Source organism: Caretta caretta, chromosome 19, assembly GCF_965140235.1.
Source record: "Caretta caretta isolate rCarCar2 chromosome 19, rCarCar1.hap1, whole genome shotgun sequence".
Taxonomy (NCBI): domain Eukaryota; kingdom Metazoa; phylum Chordata; order Testudines; family Cheloniidae; genus Caretta; species Caretta caretta.
Window position 1 is genome coordinate 9114000 of NC_134224.1, and position 22779 is coordinate 9136778.

General features: G+C 43.2%; 1 protein-coding gene across 1 annotated transcript; it reads right to left on the minus strand.

Moving 5' to 3' along the window:
- Nucleotides 1-3568: 3568 nt before the first annotated feature.
- Nucleotides 3569-21260, minus strand: RHCE (Rh blood group CcEe antigens). Its single transcript, XM_048825999.2, has 10 exons — nucleotides 20939-21260; nucleotides 18195-18381; nucleotides 14226-14376; nucleotides 12962-13109; nucleotides 8070-8236; nucleotides 7580-7717; nucleotides 7229-7359; nucleotides 6290-6369; nucleotides 4407-4480; nucleotides 3569-3835 (listed from the first exon to the last, which is right to left on the minus strand). The coding sequence occupies exons 1-10, from the start codon at nucleotides 21078-21080 to the stop codon at nucleotides 3809-3811; spliced, it is 1245 nt and encodes a 414-aa protein (XP_048681956.2). The 5' UTR covers nucleotides 21081-21260; the 3' UTR covers nucleotides 3569-3808.
- Nucleotides 21261-22779: the final 1519 nt, after the last annotated feature.

Sequence of the window (22779 nt, forward strand, 5' to 3'; positions counted from 1 at the left end):
CATTCACTCAAGTCTGCATTTACTTCAACTGGCCAGACCGTACCTTGACATAAAGCCTTGATTTTATTTTTTGTTGGCATACCATTACACTTTGACCCTGGAACATTGTAATCAGGATGGAGGCAGTGAAATGCTTTAAGCCATTAGTATTCATGTATTCTTAATCCACTATCCATAAACCAAACAGAATCAATGCCCCAAGGAATAACTGAAAAATATTGATCTAGTGTAGTATGAGGTTGAAGAGGAGGGAGGCTGGAAGAAATAGGCAACACTAACAGGCTTTCAAGGAAAGAAACTGCCACGTTTTTCTGTATGGTGCAAAAGGAAGCCTTAACAGTTCTCCATCCACTAACAAAATTGTGCTCAGTTAAGTTACTCCATGTAGGGCATATTGAGTAAGAGTGTATATAGTTCTCTCCCCTAACTCTACTGTACAAAGACTGTTAATTTGTCACTAAGCTAACTTCTCATGGCAGTTCCTCAATACCTTCTATGGCTCCTAATATCTATTAGAAGCACTGATAGAATTAAATGCCCTGTCTAGAGGACAAAGTCTGTTAACTTTAATTCCCTCAGATGAAAAACACCTATAAAGGGATTTAGTTTATAATCCAAATGTAATCGAGAATAAAGATTATCATTGAAATGGTGAACTAAGGTATTTATCTTGTAAGAAAATAACTGCTCAATCTTATACTCTAAGGGCTCTTTAAAAGCTTTGGTTATTGAACAATTAAAGACACCAGGCCAAGCTTTAAAGTTCATGTAGCTGTAGTAAGGATGAATTTGGCCACTCTGTATTTTCCACAGTTCCTAAATTCTACTCTTCAGTTGTGTGAGCTCTATTTTCTCTCCTGTCCACCAGAAGCATATACATATGGGGGAACTAGCTGAGCCCTCTGCATAAATCAGGACAGGGCAGTCTGAAGTAATTTTGGCTTGAATGTGCCTTTAGCTGGGGTTGTGCAAAATCCTTTGAGGGCTAGGCTGCAAATTTTGCTTATTTCCCCCCACTTACTGCTGTGGCCCCTGTGCTACCTTTTGCAGTACAGAACTAGCTTAAGTGATTCCTCCCAGGACTTACTGCATAGCAGAAGCCACTTAAGAAATGGCTCCTCTTCCTTTCAAGCATCCCCTGCAGATTCCCTGGGAAGGAGCTGGAGAATTCTGCTTCCAACTGATGAACCATTTCTGTGGTCCTGGGACAGTCAATACAAACTGGATGAGCAGTACTGACTGGGGCATAGCTGTAAGTAGAATGCAGCCCATAGCTCTCTGGCTATGCTTTCTCTACTCTTGGAACAGTGGACCATATGTAGAACTTTTATTCCATAACTACTCATGGCTCAAGTGATAATGCATGTGGATATACAAGCAGCCCTTTTCCCTTCAGTGTTTAAGGTTAGGACTACTGATTGAGCAAAAGACATCTGAAAAATCTGGGTTAGTGTAAGGTGTGAAGTAACATTTTTAAAAGTGTCCCTTTAAAAAAAAAATTAACACTAACGGCACCTGGTGCAACAAACTGCTGGAAAATTAAACAGATTGCACTTAAATTGGACTCTTGCAATGCTGTTAGTAGGAGGGAAACAAGTAGAAGTATAACTGAGATGAGGCAACTATAGTGGTTATGATCTATACATACTCTATGTTGTTCTCATACTAAGCTTCCTGGACTCAAGTAATTGCATAGACTCAGCTACTATCTGTTTTGATGGGAGTTCTGTGAACATTTGATGGAATAAGGAGAGCCCTGCAAATCTACATGCAGAGATGTGGTTGTATTGTTTACCGTCTTTGCAGATTGCAGCTCGGATGCAGATACAAATTTTTGTAGGCGTGCCGGGCTCTAGAAATAAGCAGGTCAGTGATCATCTCGTGACTCAGAAACATAGAACAATAGCATTTCCTCTACCAGAAACTCTTTCATTACTGCCAATGAAGTTATGAGAAGTTAGCCACTAAATAACACTCCATTTCCCTTTAGAGCTAATGGATCAAGGACAGTATAGGTTTCTTGTTGTATCAAAGAATATCATCTGTTATGGCAGATTATTGCCAGTTTGCTTTATTTTCAAGCAAGTGTACTGATTAAAGACAACCAATACTTGCAATTTCTTAATGTAGGCAATTGAAAAGCTGGGAGTGAGACAAACAGTCTGAAATGAAGGAGAAACTCTGACCCAGATGCTCAAAAGGTATCTAGTTGCGTAACTCATTGAAATCCAGGGTGGGCACATGCCTGATGATTTAACTGGGAATTGGTCCTGCTTTGAGCAGGGGGTTGGACTAGATGACCTTCTGGGGTCCCTTCCAACCCTTATATTCTATGATTCTAAACACCTTTTGAGGATCTGGAACTCCATGATTAAGGCCTCAATCCTACAAGGAGCTCCAGGTGGGTATAGGAATTTTCTTTCTCAGAGTCCATTACAGCATTAGGGCTAACTATATACTAAGACCCTGATCCTGAGTTCCATGCAGGCAGGCCCTTGTGGTGACCTTTTGAAGTCTATACAGAATTGGGGCTTTAAATGCCATCAGATGGCAATACTGATAAGCATTACTTTTAAACTATTGTATATACAACATTTTCAGACCAATTGATTTTTTCATATTGACTGTGTCCCTTTAAAATACAAAATAAAGTTTGTTCATTAATATTCACTCCCACAGCACCAGGTTTTTTACATTGTTTCTTTAAACACTTGTTTAAAGGTAAAACACTATTTAAATATTAAGATTTAAATAACATTAAACCAGGATAAAGCCATTTAAACTGGTATATACTGGTATAAACTGGTTTATAATTAATTAACCCTGTGACCAATACTGTCTGTGTTACACATTATGGGCCCTATGCTTCAAGCCCCTTAGTCACATAATTAGCCCCATTCAGGTCAATAGGATTACTTGTGTGAGGACCACTAACATGAGCAAGAGGCACTTCAGTCAATTCAGTACAGTAAAGAGTGCTGTTCAGATATCCAGTGTGGACCTGACCCTTTGAAGAGCTGAATACTTATAACTCCCAGGTACTCCCCACTTCTCAGGATTGAGAACTCTGGGTCAACTACTGCAACCCTTGCACAAGTAATGCCATTGACTTCAGGGGGACTGCTCACATGAGTAAGAGTTGCAGGCTCAAGCCTTTTATTTTCAATTCTACTTCACACTTTAGTTTCTTACCCTTTGAACTTTCAGAGCAGCTGGCCTAAACCAAAACAGTTACAGATTTCCTTTAACTAATCAACTAATTTAGGGTTTGATCCTACAAGGTGCTGAGCACACTGGCCCCAATCCAGCAAAGCACTCAAGTATCTCCTTAACAGGAACCTCAGTGGGATTACTTGTGCTTAAAAATACACACATGCTGAAGTGTTTTGCTGGATCAGAACCAGCATGCTCAGCACCTCAGAATCAAGCCCTTAATGTTCATGATTATTTTTTGACTTTCAAAAAAGGAGTTTCAAATATCTTCCTTCATTAAAATCTGAAAGCATCTTAAAAGGATAAGCTATCGAAGCTGGATGGATCTCTTGTATGTAATTCACAAAAGAAGATGTTGAAGGCAAGACTTTATCAAGGCAGAAAAGCTGAATGAACTATTATCTGTGACTTTGCATACTGTATCATTTAATAAGAATTGAAAGCAGCCCATTGCAATGATGTTTCTACATTCTGAAATTCAGGAGTCATATTTAACCTTTTCTTCTCCCTCCCAATTAATTTTCTGTAGCAGAGGATAGGAAATGTTTTCCTCATCTTGGTCTAATCTTCTGTAATTTGGGTCCGGTCCCTCTGTTCAAAATCCATAAGCCAAATGGGGAAACTGTGAATGCAGAAATATTTCTGTAACATAACATCTTACTCAAAAAAAATCAAAAGCTATATAAAACAATGTTAAAATATATTCTAGCCGTCTGTCTTTAGGATCCAGATTCAGGAAAGCATTTTTATTCCAGACAGCATTTAAGCACATGCTTAAAGTTGGTCATATGTTTAGGTGCTGTCCTGAATAGGGATTCATTTAAGCATATGCTTAAGAGCTTTTCTTATTTAATACCAAACGCATATAGGAGCTGACCCTGCTCTCACTGAACTCTGTGGGAGTTCTGCACATAAGCAAAGGTTAGGATTTTCAAAGCCACCTAGGCTATTTGGACACCCAGTTTCCTTTGGAACTTCAAAATTCTATCCAAAGTCGGTATATATTTATACTGTCCAGTCTCAAAATGGTTAATCTGTTTAGACCAGGACATTCGAGAACTATCATGAAATATGGTTAATCTTTGTATTATTTTAGCACCTAGAAATCCATTCCAAGATCAGGGCTTCATGGTGGCATAGGCTGTGTACACACACACGTACACACACACACTTAACTTTAAATTGAAACTTACCTCCCAATAAGCTTGGTCATCAAAGTACTTTGATGCAGGCAGTGTCTTCCATAGTTTGAAAGTTAAAATGAAACCTGTGTTTAAAAATGAGATGTGGATGGAAGGAGCTGTTTGTAAATATTATATTTATTAGCCACATACCACAATATAATGCAGAGCTAAATATGAAATCAGAATCACAGCCATGCCCCCCACAAATCTTTCCGCAGGGGTGAATGTCAGATAAAAATAATACCACTTGTCTTATTTTTAAACGTTTTTGAACCCCTTTATGGTGCTAATTACTAGACTAAAATATATTGGCAAAATAGAATGATCTGGATTGTCCTCCAGCCTTGCTGCTGTCTCTAATATGTATAATGGGCCTAACCAAAACCTTGGGTTGAAAACCAACCCACAAACTTTGGAGATACTCAGGTCTGGATTTGAATATGGGGTTCATGTGCATCTCTATACATGACATACCTGGTTTAGAATAATTTGATACACAATTCCAAACAATCTAGAAAAGATTTCCTAATCCTGTAAAAATTATTGTAAAACGTTCCCCAAATATTTTTTGCTCTTTAGCACATGGAGGTGAGGCAATGTTCCTCACAAGCAATATATTTGATTCTAAATCCATCATGCAGCATTGTGGTTCAGCCAGCAGATGCTTTAGAATTGACATAATTTAGGGAGAAAACCATGTTTCCAGAAAAGCCAGCTATTATTTTCTCTCTGGACTTCCAGGATTACCTGGACCCTTCCCCAGCCTTCAGTCATCTTCAAACAGTGAACGCATGAGATCCAAAGCATGTAAAAAGCATGTAAAAATGTCTTAGGTCCCGATCCTGCATGCTGATTAATCTGGGCCAACCCTATAAATGCTGAGCCCCTTTGAATTTCAGGCGGCCTCCATGTGGGCAAAAGATTCTGCCTGCAGGAGTGAGGCCTTAATTATTAAAAATTAACACTTATGTTTTAAAGCCAAGTGAACGGCCTGCCAGATTTTCCAGATAAACTAAATGATTAAGTTTTCATATGAAAAAGCTACCCAGACACATTAAGCAAACAGGCTTATGAGCACTGTTAACTTGAGATTTCAGATGTAAACACCCAGCTCATTAAATGATTGGATCAACACAGAACGTTTGTTTATTTTTGCTGTTTATTTTTTTCCATATCTTTCAGTCAGATGAAGTAGATACTTAAAAGTCTGCTTGATGAGCCCAACCTCTTAATTCCATTTGAGCAAGCACAGGGGTTACATATTCATTATAAGCTGTAACATTCATTTTAGAGAACGGTATTGCAGTTTCTTTCACTGAACTGAAGCACGAGCAAATAGCGGTATAAAATATTGCAACTGCCATAATCTCACCAGAGAGAGAATCCAAGATCTAGAACCAGATGACTAGATCCTCAACTGGTGTAAAATCTACCATTGCCTTCAGGGGAGCTATGCTGATTTACAGCAGCTGAGGATCTTACCCAGTGAGTGGAAAACAGTCTCAATATATTTTTACTGTCACTAAAAAGATGTCCATCCTGTCCTTTCTCCTATGGGAAACCTAGAGGCTGCCGGTGAAGCATCAGTTAAAAATAACTTTGTCAAGCATAGGAATGATGGTATTGTTTTGGCCCTGCTGAACATACCCTTTTCTCCAGTTCTGCAACTGAAAGAAGCCTCATCACTCAGTATTACCTACAGCTTTTCCAACAGTAGCAAGTCATCTACCTACAGGTATATTTTTAGTGCATGAATCACCAGAGTATCTAGGTGCCAAGAGATGCAATAAGCCAGTGAACACTGACGTGACAGCTGATGTAATATAATCGCATACCACCTACTCTTAAAAAGATCAGAACGAAGCTATTGCAAAGAGCTTTCCCATACTGACCTGTAATGAAACCTGTTCCCAAACCTATAGCAGTGGTCAACATGAAAGAGCCAACTTCAATCAAGGCTAGATAACCCAGTCTGAAAATGAAAAATGCGTACATTAGAGTGCAGAATTTGACCCATGTACAGCTCCAATCCTATAATCTGATCTACCCACACAGCGTCCTAAAGAAGTCAGTGGACTCTGAAGGAATAAAGGTTTGTCTGACTGGATCAACTGTGGATCAGATATAAAAGAGCTACTGGGACATTTAGTCCTTCCCTCACTCCCCCTGCTAGTGCAAAATGGTCCATCAAGTACATTCTCCAGGACTCTGTCCTGTCTAGTTTTACCCTGAATTGGCACACTCTCCTCTGATGTGGGTCTACTACGCTGCAGTCAGAGCCTGATCCTGAGAGGTGTTGAGCACCCACATATATGTATTACCTATTTAAAAAATAGTTTGCCTGTTACTGCCAGTTTTTATATGTAAGATTCCCTGACACACGCAGGGTCAATCAAAAGTCACCATTTGGAAGGATCCACATCACCTGAACCCTCAGACCTCTTCAATGGCTTCCTGTCTTTATCATCAATTCAAAGCTGCTCACGGCTCACCTTCAGATCCCAGTTCAGTCTCACTCCCACTTAATCTCTGCTCTCATTTCCGCCATCTCACATGGCTGCTCCCACAATGCTGTCTACGTCACCCCCCTAGCAATCCAACACTAAAAATTAATTTTTGAGGGCCTGATCCAAAGCCCACTGAAGTCAATGAGAGCCTTTCCATTGACTTTAAAGGGCTTTAGATCTGATTCTTGATTGTTATTAAGGGGATTAATCTGCAGTGGCCATGCAAAGCTACCTGCATACTGCACGTGTGTTCTAAAACTGAGTTCTAGCACAATATATTAATGATTGGCTGACCACGATACTTATTTAAAAGAATCAACCTACGTTGATAAACTGGCCCACTTGATTATTATGAAGAGAATGACATTGACTATCGCTCCAAGCAATCCAGGCAACCCAAACGTGTAATGGACGCCACAGGTGTCATGAATCTTGAGCACCGAATTCAAATATGTCTGGGGAGGGAAACATTTAATAAATACAGAGATGAACATATTTACTGAGCAGAAAAGTTCTTCAGGCACGCATCCCAAAATAGAATGCAAGTCTCCTCACCCTCAGTCCCACATACCAGGCAACAGAACCCAGAAATCTTGGCTGTAAACTCTCTACATGTGCTATTTCTTAGTATTTAAAACCTCTCACAAATATGTATGACAGGGTTTTGGACATTACCTGTAAACAGTGAGATCCCAGTACAGCGACCATGCTGGCAAGCAGACCCAAAATCATGGCAATCCAAGGATGTGGAATAACGGGAGCTGAGAAACCAAGAGCAACCCCTCCTGCTAGTGCTGCATGGTGGATGTGGATCTGTGGATTAACATCACCGAAGTCAATTCACACTCACAGTGATTGGGCACCCATTGGATTAAATTCACCCTGCTGCAGCACCACACCTAAGTACCACTTAAACCTATTTTGAGGGCTTAAGTGGGATCTAATTGGAGTATAACTGGCCCTCTACATAGGGGGTGAATTTCACCCTTGCAGCACTATAGCCAGTTAACATCTTCAAAACTGTTTGCTCAGGGACAAGAGATAATCATCCCGTTGAGGTGCTAGTGTTGTTTTAGCTTATTAGCCATTTTACTTCCAATGTATTGCTAAAGAGATTAACGAAAATCTAGGTCTCTCTTCAAAGCGACCTTTGCTCTCCTCTTACCATCCTGATTTTTCCATTCCTGCTGCTCAAGGATGACAGTGCAAAAGCAGCCACAGCACTCACAGCGATGGCATAGTAAGTGTTGCAGATGGCGTTCCTCTTTTCCATCACATCCACGATTAGCACAGAGTTGAAGCTTGGCCAGAACATCCACAGAAAGAGCGTGCCTTGTAGACAAAGAAGCAGTCATCATTAGAATGCTCGTAAATCCAGTGGGTCCATCCCATGCTGTTTCTGCTGGCAGGTTCTAAGTCACACAGAGTGCATCCATTGCAATGCCCACATTGTGAACAAGCTGATGGGACTGCATCATTCTGACAGCCCCTAACGGTCACTACATTTGGAGCCTCCCCAGCAGTCCTGCACTGCACATCTCAACAGTAACCATGGTATAAACATGCACCCAGAAGGGTGACTTAGCTGGGAAGGGCCTGATCCTTCAAAGAGCCAAGAGCCTCCTGAGAAAAGCTGAGGGCCCTCAATGCAGGAGATGCTCATCATCTTTCATGGTCAGGTCCTTAAGCATCAGCTTTGCAATACCTGTGCTCCCTGGAAACACAGATTCAAATCTCAATGGGCACGACTCTGCCTTTCATCCCTAAGAAATATTTTTGTGCAGCAGGCAATTTACTGTGCGTGATCCTTTCAGACGAGACCTTTAAAACCAACACCCTGTCTGCTTTGCATGGGCATTAGGGGCCTGGTTTCTGAAGTACACAGTAACCACAACTACAGTGGGAGCATTCAGCACCTCTGAACATGAGGCCCGAAAGGGTCCAGGGCCTTTGCTGAAACAGCAGGGATTTGCACTGATGTCCTTGGCCAAAATCTCCCACATCCTCTTACTGTTGTACCGCGTGCTGGTCACACAGCTGATGTGGTACTGACCAAAATAAAAAACATGGCTATGTTCAGAATGTCTTCCATTTAGGGGTATCAAAACACCAGCACAACTGATACTAGCTGGCTCCCTTCCTGACAGATTCAGCAGAAATGCTGAGAACTACCTGAACCATGGAGCGTGAACTCCCCTCTCACCTCAGTGGTGGTTCTTCCAGGGTAGCACAGAGAAGCTTGCACTTCTGGTGTCATGCTTTGCCTGCTTGGTGGCTAAATGGGGTTTGTCTTGTTTTAAATAAAAGACTTTTTTTTTTTTTAATATTCCACCACCCTAGTAAGTGGATCTAGTAGAGCAATTAGAATTCCTGTTAAACAGTTGGGCCATATCCTGTAAAAAGTCCAGGGCCACATAGACTTTTCAGTAAATAGTGAGGCTAGACGTTGGGTCCTTCTGCTCCAATAAACTACTCCTGCGGGAATTCTGTGCTGGTGCGCAATGCAGAATTTGCACAGAATTAATGTTTCCCATAGAATTTTATTTTTTTCCCTGCAGAATTTCTGATTTCCCCCAGCACTCCTGCCGACGCCTGGCATGGGCAGCTGGGGCTCCCACTGTCAGCCCCGGGCAGCTGGGACTGTCAGTGGGAGCATGATTATATTGTGCCATTTTGACAGAATATGCTGAATGTTGCAGAATTTTCAAATATTGTGTGCAAGATTTTTAAATTTTAGTGCAGAATTCCCCCAGGAGTAAATAACACAGGCCCCAATCACCAGCAAATAGGGTTCTTACCCTCTTGGGCCAGCCCCACCAGAGGACAACATAACCTCTCTCTCATACACATGTGGATCTGAATCCATCCAGCAGAGAGCAGCAGGTGCATTCACACTAGTTTATATACTGATCATTTCAGGGCACAGCTTTGCTCCCAGGAGTTTTGTATCTATGCTGGACTATTTAGGGATATAGGCTGTATTAAAGATAAGCTATGATTTATCTTCTCTTCCCCCACCTCTACTGCAGAGGGGACACCGAGGCAGACTCGATAATTAATGTTCTACTGTGTGCTTGAATTTCAGAGACTTAATTCCACATGCTATTCACCTCATAGCAAAACTTCAAGTGCTCTCATTAAAATGAATAACTAAAACACGCAGGTTTCCAGGGTGCAGTATGTCACTATAAAAACACACTGGTTAGTCTCTGCTCCCAGCAACACTGACCGCGGTCACCTTTCCATGAGCTTGGGTCTCCAGTGCTTAGGCTCTTTCAAGTCCCTAGATGCTTCTGCTGCTCACTTTAGGCCCTCCTGCCTGTTGAATGTCTAGTGCACACAGAGGATTTCAGGCACAGTGACCTTGATATGCTCTGAAAAACTAACAGGCTTCCCAACAAAGTGATATTATCTGGGCAGATCATGTTCCAAGCTGATTCTTTTCCATAAGCGCAGTATAATTTCCATTTGGCATATCCCTGCGGAAACTGACATAAGCTGCACTTATCACTGAGTTCATCCCTACTGAGACCTCCTTGTCTATTCTACTCTGTATAGTCAGGACATATTTCTTTCATTTTCTTTAGCACGGCTGTCAGTTGCAGGATGACTTTTTGCCCTTAATCTTGAGCCCTGGAACCTTCCCCTTGTACAAGCAGCAAGGCAGATGATGGTTGCAGTTTGTTACAGTCTGTGCTTTGAGCACATCCCTAAAAACACATTTGGGACGCTGTCAATCACCCACTGGTAACTAATACTTGTAGTCAAGTGGATGCCTTATTTTATCTCACATCCCAGTACTCTATTTCTCTGAGATGACAGGTGCTGGGGCACTTACAATCTGCTGCAGCCTGCATGCAGAAGACTGGCAAGATTATCTCTGAAGTGAAGTCAGCAGAGACTAGGCAACAGTATCACCCTTATGCCCAAGAAATAACTAGAGTCTTGCTCAAGGTTGCTGTTGGATATTCTGCGTCCAAAAGGTGCCAAGTTCCCCCGTCCCAACTATTTATCCCCTCTCCTCCTCCTCTCATTCCCTCCCTCCTCCCATGTGTATCTTTCCCCCTTCTCACTTTTGTTCTCCAGGCAACAGTAAATATTGTAAATGTTTAGAGGGCTCTTATGCGCTCAAGGCTGCCCTCTCTGTTCTCCCCATGCCACTCTAGGTGGCAATACTCATAATTTACCTGTGGAACTCACACTGCAGGAGATTGGTTAATATTTCTACAGTGCTTTGAAAACAAAGTGCTGTATTATTACAGAATCAAACCACGTGTGTGAAATTCACCCTGGTGCAGCATACAACCTACAATGTTTATGTCCCAGTTAAGCTCTATTTTGAAATCTTAAGTGAAACTTATGTGGTGTACAGGTCTTGTGCAGGGTTGAATTTCATTCATATATGAATAAGAATCATATCTGCAGATACATTGACAAGGAAAAAGATTATCAGTCTTCAAGCTTCAGGGTAAAATTAACCACCAGCTGGGGCTCAGGAAGAAAAACATCCTTTTCCAGCACGGCACAATGTTGTACAATAGGAAGTTTTACATCTTCCTCAGAAGGATCTAGCACTGGTCACTGTCATAGCCAAGATACAGGACTAGAGGTCCCACTAGTATTCCCCACTATGGCACTTCATGGTCTATGGCAGGAGGGGGGCTGGAAAGAAGGATCCAGATTGCAAATCCCTTATTCCCACTGGCAAAGTAGTTAATCCCAGTAACTGCAATGAGGCTATTCTAATGAATTACAAGTGTTCATAATCTGGCCCTGAATTTCTGAGGGGACCCAGGCACTGGGTAGGTTTGGACACATTATGAAATTGCTTGTTTGGTCATTCATGAGCGTCTGCACTGCCTCTGTGTTGCTTTCAGGAATTATTCATGAAGACCTAATTACTTTAGATAGCGAGCACTTGGGGGTAGCGAGCTGGCACTAAAATTATAATGAAGACTTAACAGTGTCTTGATGAGTTAGATTAAAATACCAATTGCTTTGAATTATACAGCAGAGCAAGAGCTCTGGGAACTCAGCAAGACGAGCATTTAATTTTTCCCTTTTTTACATTGGGTGAAGGCTGCCAGGTTTCATTAGACATGTGCCAATGAGCCCTGGTGAGGTTCCAGCAAACACCCAGAATCAGCCCCTCCCACTGACAGCAGATCTCGGGATGTACAGCCAAAAGTAGCAAGGCGAGTGAGCGCTATAACCAGTGCCCTCTACTAGGATGAGAGGGGACATTCGGCATAGATCATTCACTCCATTCGGGCAGAACATAGCTCCTAATAAAGGACTCGAGCGCTCACATGCCACAGTGATAGGTTAGATAAGTATTCACTTGATTTTAGCCACAGAAATCCATGCCTCTATTTCGATGTCATTTCTTTTAAATATTACATTAATTCAGTGCTGGCACAAAGTGCCAAATTGACAGACCTGGGAACTTACATTCTCTGTGGAGACAAGGGCCTAGGACAGATCATGGCAGTACCAGCTTTGTAATATAAATCAAAATAATATGGAAACAAGTATCATTTCTTTAAAAAAAATGAAAAAAAAAACTTGGAATGTCCATGCCACAGCCTATCCTTACCCTGAGTGTTTTGCATGTGATATGTATCTTCACCCCCACCCTTTATCTGCTTGTTCTCTTTTGATTCTTGTCTTTGTAAGCGTTTATACAGCACCTAGGACAATGCGGCCTTGATCCTGCTTGGGGCCTCTGGGCCCTACAGCAATACAAATATTAATGACGACACTGCCCCTGCCAATATGGGTAAATCAGTGCAAAGGGGCCACCTGTAGCGGTGAGAGGACAGTTTACCTGCCTTGGCCGTCCTGCTGCGTCTGTCAAGAAGGGACGCTGCAGTGGTGGTTTACATGAGGAGCGGAGACTCACCCACTCGTTACCATCGGACGGTAACAACTTTTAGTCACTGGGCTGTATTTGAACCTTCAGCTTTGCAGTAAAAGATTCTATGCCCCATTCCCAATCCCCAAAGTCATTCATCCCACTGCCCACCATAGACTGAGATGTTCAAGTAAATGCCTTACCCAGCATTGAAAACAAATCAGATATCGGATTAGATGTTTCCTTTTCAATCCTTTTACTCAGTGAAGAATGGTACAGCCACCAGGAGACTGCCAAGCCAAAGTAGGTTCCAAATATGTGAACGTGCATCAAGCTTGTGTGTTCCTCAATCTGCAGGCAACAAAGATATTCCATTCCTGGATGTCATATCCATTCAGGATGTCATCAGGTCCCCTTGATGTATGCAGAGTCTTGTAGCTCAGTTACTTATATAGTGTCCTTCTTAGGCACCCTCTCCTATATAATGTTCATGAGCACTCAGTGCACACGCTACTTTTTGCGGCTCAGAAAAAGACAGGGTCCCTGCTCCAAGGAACCTGCAGTCTAATTCAGACAAATAAAGTACACTGGTACCAGTTCTAGTGCAAGGAGATGTGTAGATACCCTCAGGCTGGAGAAATGCTTCCCAGAAGAAGTTGGTTTGAAGGAAGAAGGGCCTGGTGGATGGGGTGTAGAAGGCTGCTCCAAGCATGGTGGGCAGCATGAATGAGGGAGCAAAGGGGACAATTTGTTATTATGATTGCTATTATTTATTCAATGGGTGAAGGAACCAAAGGGAGGGCTAGGCAGGAACCTACAGTGGGAGTAAGAAGGGGCCACGTGTAAGTTGGGGCAGAGCCTGAAGGGGAGGACAAGAAGGGGGGAGGGATAGCTCAGTGGTTTGAGCACTGGCCTGCTAAACCCAGGGTTGTGAATTCAATCCTTAAGGGGGCCATTCAGGGATATGGGGCAAAAATTGGGGATTGGTCCTGCTTTGAGCAGGGGGTTGGACTAGATGACCTCCTGAGGTCCCTTCCAACCCTGAGATTCTAGGATTCTATGATTCTAAGTTTTAACTTAATGCAAAAGGAAAGAAGCCACTGAAGAGACTGGAAGAAGATGTGATCAGAGCAGCAGGAAAGGAAGCAGTAGCATGTTGGCTGGGATAGAGAGGAGAAGAGGTGAGGTGCAGCAGGCCAGAGAGAAGGTGCTGTAAACAGAGTGACACACAAGTAGAATCCCCAGCCACGTAGCCCTTCCATGTGCAAAACTCCCATTCGTTTCAGTGGCAGCTACATGCATGCAGTAAACTGCCCGATCAGACCCAGAGCGAACCAGCTTAGATCTGACTATCAGTAATAGCGTCAATATCAGACCAGCAAACAGGGAACATTTCCAAAGGAAAACAAAGGTTTGTTTAAAACCTCCAAAGCCTTTTCCCGCATATATGGAAATGTGGTTACCTACCTTCAGGAATCTGACATTGATCCATCTGCTCGTACTGAAAGCTGCCACCTCCACCATCGCCATCCAAATCAACTGAATAGGGTTAGCCTTGCCCAGAAGAGCTCCAGCTGAGATTAGAACAGCAGTTACACTTATAGTGGCCTTTAATACACTTTAAAAAAAAAAAAGGGGGGGGGGGGAGTTAATTGCGAAACTGATTGAATCAAAAAATAAAAGAGTCATTAGTAGTCAGCACTGGTCCAGACACTCATTATGGAGTTTTCATGCTTGTGAGGTAGATCCCCATTTCACAGTTGGGTGAACCAAGACGCAGAGATTTAAAGGCAGCATTTTCAAAAGTGGCCTCCCATTTGGGGTGCCAACAGGAGATACTTTGGGCCCCAATTTTCAAAAGTACAGAGCACACACAACTCTGACTGAAGTCAACAGAAGTCGCAGGTGCTCAGCACTATTGACCGCCAACCCCAAGGTGCCTCAAGCTGAACTGAGATGCCCTAAATCGGAAGTCACTTTTGGAAAATGTGGCCTCAGTAACTTGTTGAAAGCCACAGAGGGAGCTAATGTCAGAGCTAGGATTGGCGCTCTGGGATTTCTGGCTCCCCGTCCTGAGACCCAACCACTAGATCAAACCGGTCTCGCTGCACAAGGCATTCTGAGCTTCCCACAGCCCTCACACAGAATGATTCCTTTCCCTTTCCCCACTTCGCAAAAGGCTGTCCACCATTTTTTCCTCCTTGCAGTTTTTAATCAAGGAAACAAGGGATGTTAATGACTCAGACACGCTGTAATTTATAGATGTGTTCTGGGCTGTTCTTGACCTTTACAGTATTCTGGAATTTCAATTAGCTGCTTCTCCTGCCTCTTGATGAGAAAGAACATGCTGAAAATCCTAAAAATTGTCCCTGCAAAGGTAAAGATTTTGTCTTACTTCTGATAGGAAACAGATCTAAGAGCATATTACTCTGCAGCTGCAGACAGTTTTCTTGTGTGTGCAGCATGCACAGCTGGGACAGGAGATTTTTATTTAAGGAAACATAGTGCTTCTGAAAGGTTCTGGCCTGAGAGCTGTGGAGATCAGACTCTGTCTATCAATCCAGGTTTCAGAGGAACAGCCGTGTTAGTCTGTATTCGCAAAAAGAAAAGGAGGACTTGTGGCACCTTAGAGACTAACCAATTTATTTGAGCATGAGCTTTCGTGAGCTACAGCTCACTTCATCAGATGCATACCGTGGAAACTGCAGCAGACTTTATATACACACAGAGAATATGAAACAATACCTCCTCCCACCCCACCGTCCTGCTGGTAATAGCTTATCTAAAGTGATCAACAAGTGGGCCATTTCCAGCACAAATCCAGGTTTTCTATCAATCCAGTCGCTCTCACATCGCCCTGCCAATGTATCTTAACCCTGACCAGAAGAGGTCACCTGTAGGGGCAAAGCGGAGTTCTGTCTCTGTGGTCTTGGTCTCTTTTTTCTTCACTCTAATTAGCTTGAATTTCTAAATGAAAAAAGTCATTTCAGACCGAAAACCTGGAATTTTAAAATGATGATTTAGGAAAAAAGATTCCAACATTTTTTCAGTCAGAAAATTCATCCAACTTAGCCCTGTTTTGCAAAGAGCTTTGTTTTTGACAAATCTGCATTTTTCACACACAAAAACCCCCAAAATTGTTGAAAAATTCCCCACCAGCCTAGCACTTCAGGGTTCCTTATCTTGTGAGCCAATCCCCTGAGCCATCCACATGAGTCTTGTGATGACACCTTTTGGCCAACTTTCTGCAAGATCTTCCAGCAGGTCACAGCCCGCAAAATCCCACCTTTAGTTAGCGTCCGTCAGAAACTCTTGCTGTACTGCCACAGTAGTTATTGCTACATATCTAACGATGGGGCAGTAATTTACTCAGCAAAGCCAAAAATCAAGAGGAAGGCATTGAGCAAATGAGAACAGTTAGGAAAGGTCTCAGCTGTTTGTTGCGCTGCTCCCAAGGCCTTCACATTTTTAGAGACACATAACAAAATCATTAGGGCCATAAATGAGAGAACAAGAAATTCATATATGACAAGAACGCCTAAAGGCATTTTAAAAGCAGAATGAAGGTGGTGATTTACCTCTGATAGCCTAACAACTGCAGCAGCAGTAGAAGGAAAACATTTATGCTTGCCTCTTCTACAGCACATTCCATCCTAAGACCTCAAAGCATTTTACAAACATTCATGAATTAAACCTCCCAACTGAGTTGGGTATAGATGGGGAAACTGAGGCGCGGGGGGGTAAATGACTTGCTTGGGATCACACAGAACGGTTGGGGCAGAAATGGGGATGAACCACAAATCTCCTGACTCCCAATTGGGTGACTCAGGCACGAAACCATTCCTTTCCTGTCTAGGAAAGAGGGCAGGAGGAAGAGAGGGAGCTACCTGTAGTTCCATAGTTATACTACCCAATCAGTACCAGTTAGTAACTGATATTTTGCTTGTACCCTGGCCATGTGTTGTGACTGCCAATGGAGTCTTCTTACACTTAAAAGTAGATGAGATGTTGGAACTGTAAATGCCTTTGTGTAAACAGCAGTGGTATTCTGTCACGGACCAATGCTCTGGAATATTCCATATGAAGCCAGCCAGGACTCTGGGGGAGCCTCCTCTCTCTGAGTATATGGTCTCCAGGGCAAGAAGCTTACATAGCTCCGACCTTCCTGGGTCGGACCTCAGAGCATTCAGCATCCCCTGCCCCACCACGCGCTTCTCGCAGTGAGTCTGCCTGGGCGAGGCTCCTAGGGAAGCCAGAGGGCCCTGCCCCCCAACTCCAGTCAGATGTGACTCTCAGTCAGCCGGTAAGACAGAAAGTTTATTAGTCAACAGGAACACAGCGTAGGCAGAACTTGTTAGCACAGAAATCAGTGACTTTCAGCCAAGTCCATCTTGGGGGGAGGGGAGACCAGAGCCAGGGCTCTGGTCCTCCCCCTGAGCCCCAAGCCAGCAGAGACTGACTCGCTTCCAGCTGCCTGGCCTCTGCCCTGCCCATTGTTCCTTCTCCAGCCTTTGTCTCACTTCCCGGGCCAAGAGTCACCTGGTCACATCCCCCTCCTGGGTCTCAGGTTACGAAGGGGCGACCATAGCATCCATGGAGGCAGCTGGAGCAGCCCCCAGAAAAGTCACACATGCTTATTCCCACTACCTAGACATTGGTGCAATACGCAGGGAAACTGAGGCACACACAGCATTCATTGAAAACAGTAAGACTCAAATACAACATAAGAGAAAATCCCAGCTTCGTCACATACTCCATAATTCAATCAATGTTTGATAACTAGCTAATGGATAAAGGGTTTTCTTTTGTTTGGGGGAGGGTGAGGAAAAGGTAGAGGATATCCATCAAGAAAAGAGCAGAGGTCATGAATTCTAAGACCATTAACAACATATGTAGCTACAACAGTGATATACAGTTAGTAAACACCATGTCTCATGATATAAGATGATCTCCTCAAGGAACTGGAAGGATTATTTCCCTTGAATGTACAGTGTGCAGTATGATGATATTGGCCACTGCTAGAAGTAAGACAGTGGAGTATAGGACAAGCTGTGTGATTGCTTATGGGTAGGACAGGAAGTAGGATATCAGGCCAGATGGACCAGTGGATTTGATGCAATCACTCTGTGCTTCAGTTCCCCATACATAAAATGGGGATACGGCCACACCTCTCTACCTCACAGGGGTGTGTGAGGGTAAAGACTCTGAGGCACTCAGGTACTATGGTAATGGGGCCATAGAAGGAAAGTAATTAGATCAGTAGATGGCAAAATTCAGTTAAAATTACAAAGCCAACAATGCAATAACAAAAAGTCCTGCCAGTACAACTGCGCTGCTGGGTAAATATACCAAAAAACAGGGAAAAGTTACCTTAGCCCCAGCGTTCAGAAATGCTACATTAAGAGTAAATGATCCATTCTAGGATGTATGAATTACCTGTGCAGGCCGATTTTCACTTTTCCTGCTGAGGAAGCAAACAAAAATCCTTCCACGAGCACAGCCCACTGAACTCCAAGTGTGGCAATTAGCAGGTTGAATCCAATGCTGCTAAATCCATATCTTTTGAAGGAAGCCAGGAGGAAGCCAAATCCAAAAATCACCAGGACGTTGACATCTTGAAATGCTGCATGGCAGAGGAACCAAGAAATCAGTCAAGTTATCAGTGCAGACCAGACTCCAGGTTAACATCACAGCAGTGATCAATAAACCTGCTGAAAATTAATAACTGTCTCAGAGTAATCCTCATACATTCTGGTGGAAAAGGAGGGTGGTGCAAGACCATGCTGGACTGAAGGGTGGAGGAGAGACCATAAAGTTGGGACAGGAAAGGAGATATAACATAACAGTGCATTTCAAGAGCACTATTTATCAGGGGGCAAAGCCTTTTATATTAATCCATACTGCCCCCCACCCTCTGTGAGGGAGGATTTATTATCCTAATTTCCAAGATGAGGTGAGGCACAAGAGGGTTTAGTGTCTAGCCCAAGATCAGAAGAGCTGGGAACAGAGGTTGGGCAGTAGTACAGTCTAGACAATGAGGCACTGGACTGGGACTCTGGAGTTCTGGGTTTTACTCCTGACTCTGTCTTTGACCTGCTGTGTGACCTTAGGCTTCCACTTCCTCATTTTGTGCCCATTTCCCCTCCAATCTTCTCTCTGTCTTCTCTATTTAGATTGCAAACTAAGTGTTACAAAAATGTGAACATGTTTATAAGCACAATGAAAGACAGAGGCAATAATATGTTTATGAGAGCACTGGTGATTGCTTTAAAATGATCCCTTGCAGTCAGTCAGTAAAAACAAAAGACCCCATTCTGTTCTCCGTTACACCAAACCAAAATGAGCAGGATTGGCACAGAAGTAACGGAAAACCAATTTCAGCCGAGATCTGTAGAGAGTCTTGTCTTGCTTCATTTTAAAAACACTGACACCCTCCTTTTCAAAGTGGGCCACTAGCCCTATTTTCACCGTTACAGGAGGAGTGCTGTATTTGAGATAATATTTAGCTAAGCAGAACTGCTCTCTACGGCAACTCTGTCTGCTAAGAAATGTTTCTTTGTAACAGAGTCCCCTTATCAAGGCACAGGCAGCGTCTCTGCTCCTTGTTGATTTTAAACCCCACCTTACACATTCACACACCAACTACACACACCCAGCCTCCTATGTCTTGCCTGAAACATCTCAAGCCTGTTTTATGATGTACAAATTCAAAGCGACTATTAAAAGGGGCCAAACGTATTATGCCATAGAGTTTGTAATATACTGGTGAAACGTCCTCACAAAAAGATCTGAAACCCTTGATGACACTTACACATGAGTAGTTTCATCAAAGCCCCTGGGACTACTCCCAATGCATCGAGTTACTCAGACACAAAATGTTTGCTGCATCAGGCCTTAAATTGCTCTTTCCCAAGGCCGGTAGCCCCAACATGTGTGTTAATAGGTATATTCTTATGTCAACGTGCAGGTTTCTACGCTTCATAGCGAGGATTAAAGCAAATGATTGTGGGGGGCGGGGAGGGGAATGCAAGTTTGTGGCTTTTGAGTAATTCACATACAAAATATTAAATGAACCCAACTCAGTGCATGACCATGGGCAAGTCACATCCCCTTTCTGCATTTCAGTTTTTCCCCATCTGTAAAATGGGAGTAAGAGAGACTTACCTACCTACCTTACAAGGGTCATGAGGATTAATTGGTTAATATTTGCACAGCACTTTAGACAGGTTACACGCGGTATATGTTTTATCATAATTGTTAATATATATCTTCAGTAAATGTAGAAAACACATTTCTCAGATGCAGGATTGTGTGCAAAAGATTCAATACTTACAACATAGAAGCAAAGTTTGGTACCATAAGACAATCACCAGCATATTATTAAATAAGAAAAAGGGCTACTTTTGCCTGCCAGTACACATTTGATGATAAATATAAGGCCTAATACAGAGCCCACTATTTAATAGTTTCACCTAGGAAGGGGCTAGGGTGGCCAGATAGCAAGTGTAAAAAATTGGGACAGGGGTGGGGGGTAACAGGTGTCTATATAAGAAAAGGCCCCCAAAATCAGGATTGTCCCTATAAAATCGGGACATCTGGTCACCCTAGAAGGGACAGAAACCAAGACCCAGCTCAGAACAGCCCAAGATCCTTGGGGAAGGTTGGATTCAGGTTCTGAACTTCACTGCTCAGACTCGCCCTAATGTTATCCATTCCCACTAGCTGTCACACCCTTTCAGTCCTTAAGCTTGATTCTTTGTGGCCCTGCACATTGTGCATTCACTTGCACCAGGCTTTCATCCATCCTGATTATTTTGTATTATCACAGTTTCAAGATCCCCAGTCTTGGACCTGAACCCATTGTGCTAGGCACTGTACTAACACAGAACAAGATGGTCTTTCCCCCACAAAGAGCTTACAATGTACGTATAAAATGAGAGACAACAGGTGGATACAGAACAGTGAGGGAGCACAAGAACACAATTTAGTAGTATTTGACACCCACTTTGGCCTGGTGCAAATGACTGCAGAAGGTGCAAGGCAACAGAGTATGTAAAGGGAAGTACCCACACTGTATTTGCAGTTACAGCTGTCAGAAGTACAGCCCTGTTCAAGCTCAAATGTAACCCAATGAAAGCACACACTGAACCCTACCTTTAACAACAGGCTTGCAAACTTACCAGGATAGATTTCAAGGTCTTCTGATGTGCTTTGACTTTCCTTTGAAAAGCAAAACCAAAATATGAGGATAAAGGCAGTTTCCAAAAAGAGTATGAGCCCAGGGAGACCACATCGGAGACTGGGAGGATAGTCAGAACCCATTGTACGTTAGCTCTGGTGTTAAAAACACACATGAATATTTTTCTTCTATAAAAACGTTCCACCAACCTCAAACCAACAGAAGGTGGGAGGTGAGGAGGGAATAAAAGCTTTGATGTGATAAGAAAGCCCAAGAGGCGTTAGCAAGGAATAGCTCCTTATCTAAGGCAGGTCAGGAGTGCAAGCCCGCAGCAACGAACATTGGTTGACTCAAGTAGATCTGTGACGTTCAAGAGTATGTACATTTAAATGGTAAAATTCTGATGTGTCAGAGCCATCTTCACCAGCTACCCCAACTGCTGGTGGGCCTTATCGGTTAGCTGGGTTATAATTAAAGACAGGCATGAACTGGAACATGGGAGTTTTGCCATTGATTTCAGTGGCACCAGGATGTCACCGTGAATCTGAACCCCTCCCCATATTGAGGAAGTATTCTGATCCAGGGGCCTAATTCGTGAGTCAGTTAGGGTTGCTTTGTGACAATATCCCAGCAAACAGTCTCCTTAAAAGCTGGTGGATCTAGCCAGCGTATGGGAATCTCTGGTGGTGCAGAGCTACCATAGCGCCTCTTACACCATCCCCCTCTCCTGGCCTGTACAGTGTGGCTGTGGAAATGGGGACATGGCTGGAGTATCTCTAAGCCCTGGTGATCCCCAGTTGCTGGGAGCCCTTTGGCAGAGCTAGCATCATTACAGAGACACATGGTTGCCCTAAATCTATGCCAGGAACTGGGCCAGCCCTGAACTACCCCTGACATGGCCTGTAGCTGAGACATCTTGGGTGTAGCTGAGAATCTGACCTCAGATCTAGATCCAAACACTATGGATCTTTTGGAAATTCAGATTCAGTCTGGATCCATCTCTAGTTGTGGATTAGCTTAAATATGACTGGAGGCAGGAGTGTTTAATGCCCTGCAGGATTGGGCCTGTTGTAGTCTCAGAAAAGAGGCCTCTAAGCTCCCTTTTTGTCCCTAGAAGCAGAGAGTGGTCATTAAAGGCATATTGGCAGGGCAGTGCGTGGGAAGATTCCCCTGATGTTGTTTATGAAGTACCCTCTCTGGGGATAGATACATGAAGGACTTCAGGGCTCGACTGCTAAATTCACACATACAAAGGTTTAAATGAAACTTTACAAAAATTAGACCATTAAAAAATACAGTTAGGAAAGGATGAAATGCACCCTGGGGATATAAAGGGGATATAAAGTCCTATCCTGGGAAAAAGATGGCCTAATACAGCAGTTCTCAGCCTTTGTTATGATTATTATTTTATTACCATTGTGCCTAGGCGCCCCTGTCACGGACCAGGACCTCAACAGAACAAAAAGAGGGTTGCTTTCCCCAAATGCTTACAACCCGAGTAATATTTTTCATAATGCAACTGCTTTTCCATAGTGGGACCACCTCAGAGCCCCTGCATTCCCATCTAGCCGGGACCCCCTTCATTTTCAGCAATATATCAAGGAAAAGTGGCCCCCAGGTGGAGAACACCAGGGTTAGCAGACAGCACTTAATGCAATCTAGGGCATTCCAAAAGCAACATACTATTGTGCTCTCTCTCTGCCCGCTACAGTTTAGCTCAGATAAGCAGAAGGATGAAGATTGCTAGACTCCAGATGTCGAGATCTGTTCAGTCTCTGCTCCCGAAACACCACTCCTGATTGATGTGTTTCCCAGCTGGCTGAAAGGCAGGACATTTCACGA

Excerpts from the sequence above, each read along its gene's own strand:
- RHCE (XM_048825999.2), bottom strand. The coding sequence starts at position 21,080 with ATGGGTTCTGACTATCCTCCCAGTCTCCGATGTGGTCTCCCTGGGCTC. Across the intron at positions 13,110-14,225 it reads TCAATGTCAGATTCCTGAAG|ATTGAGGAACACACAAGCTT; the intron begins GTAGGTAACCAC and ends TGTTGCCTGCAG. Across the intron at positions 6,370-7,228 it reads AAGTGGGCCAGTTTATCAAC|ACTGGGTTATCTAGCCTTGA; the intron begins GTAGGTTGATTC and ends TTTCATTTTCAG.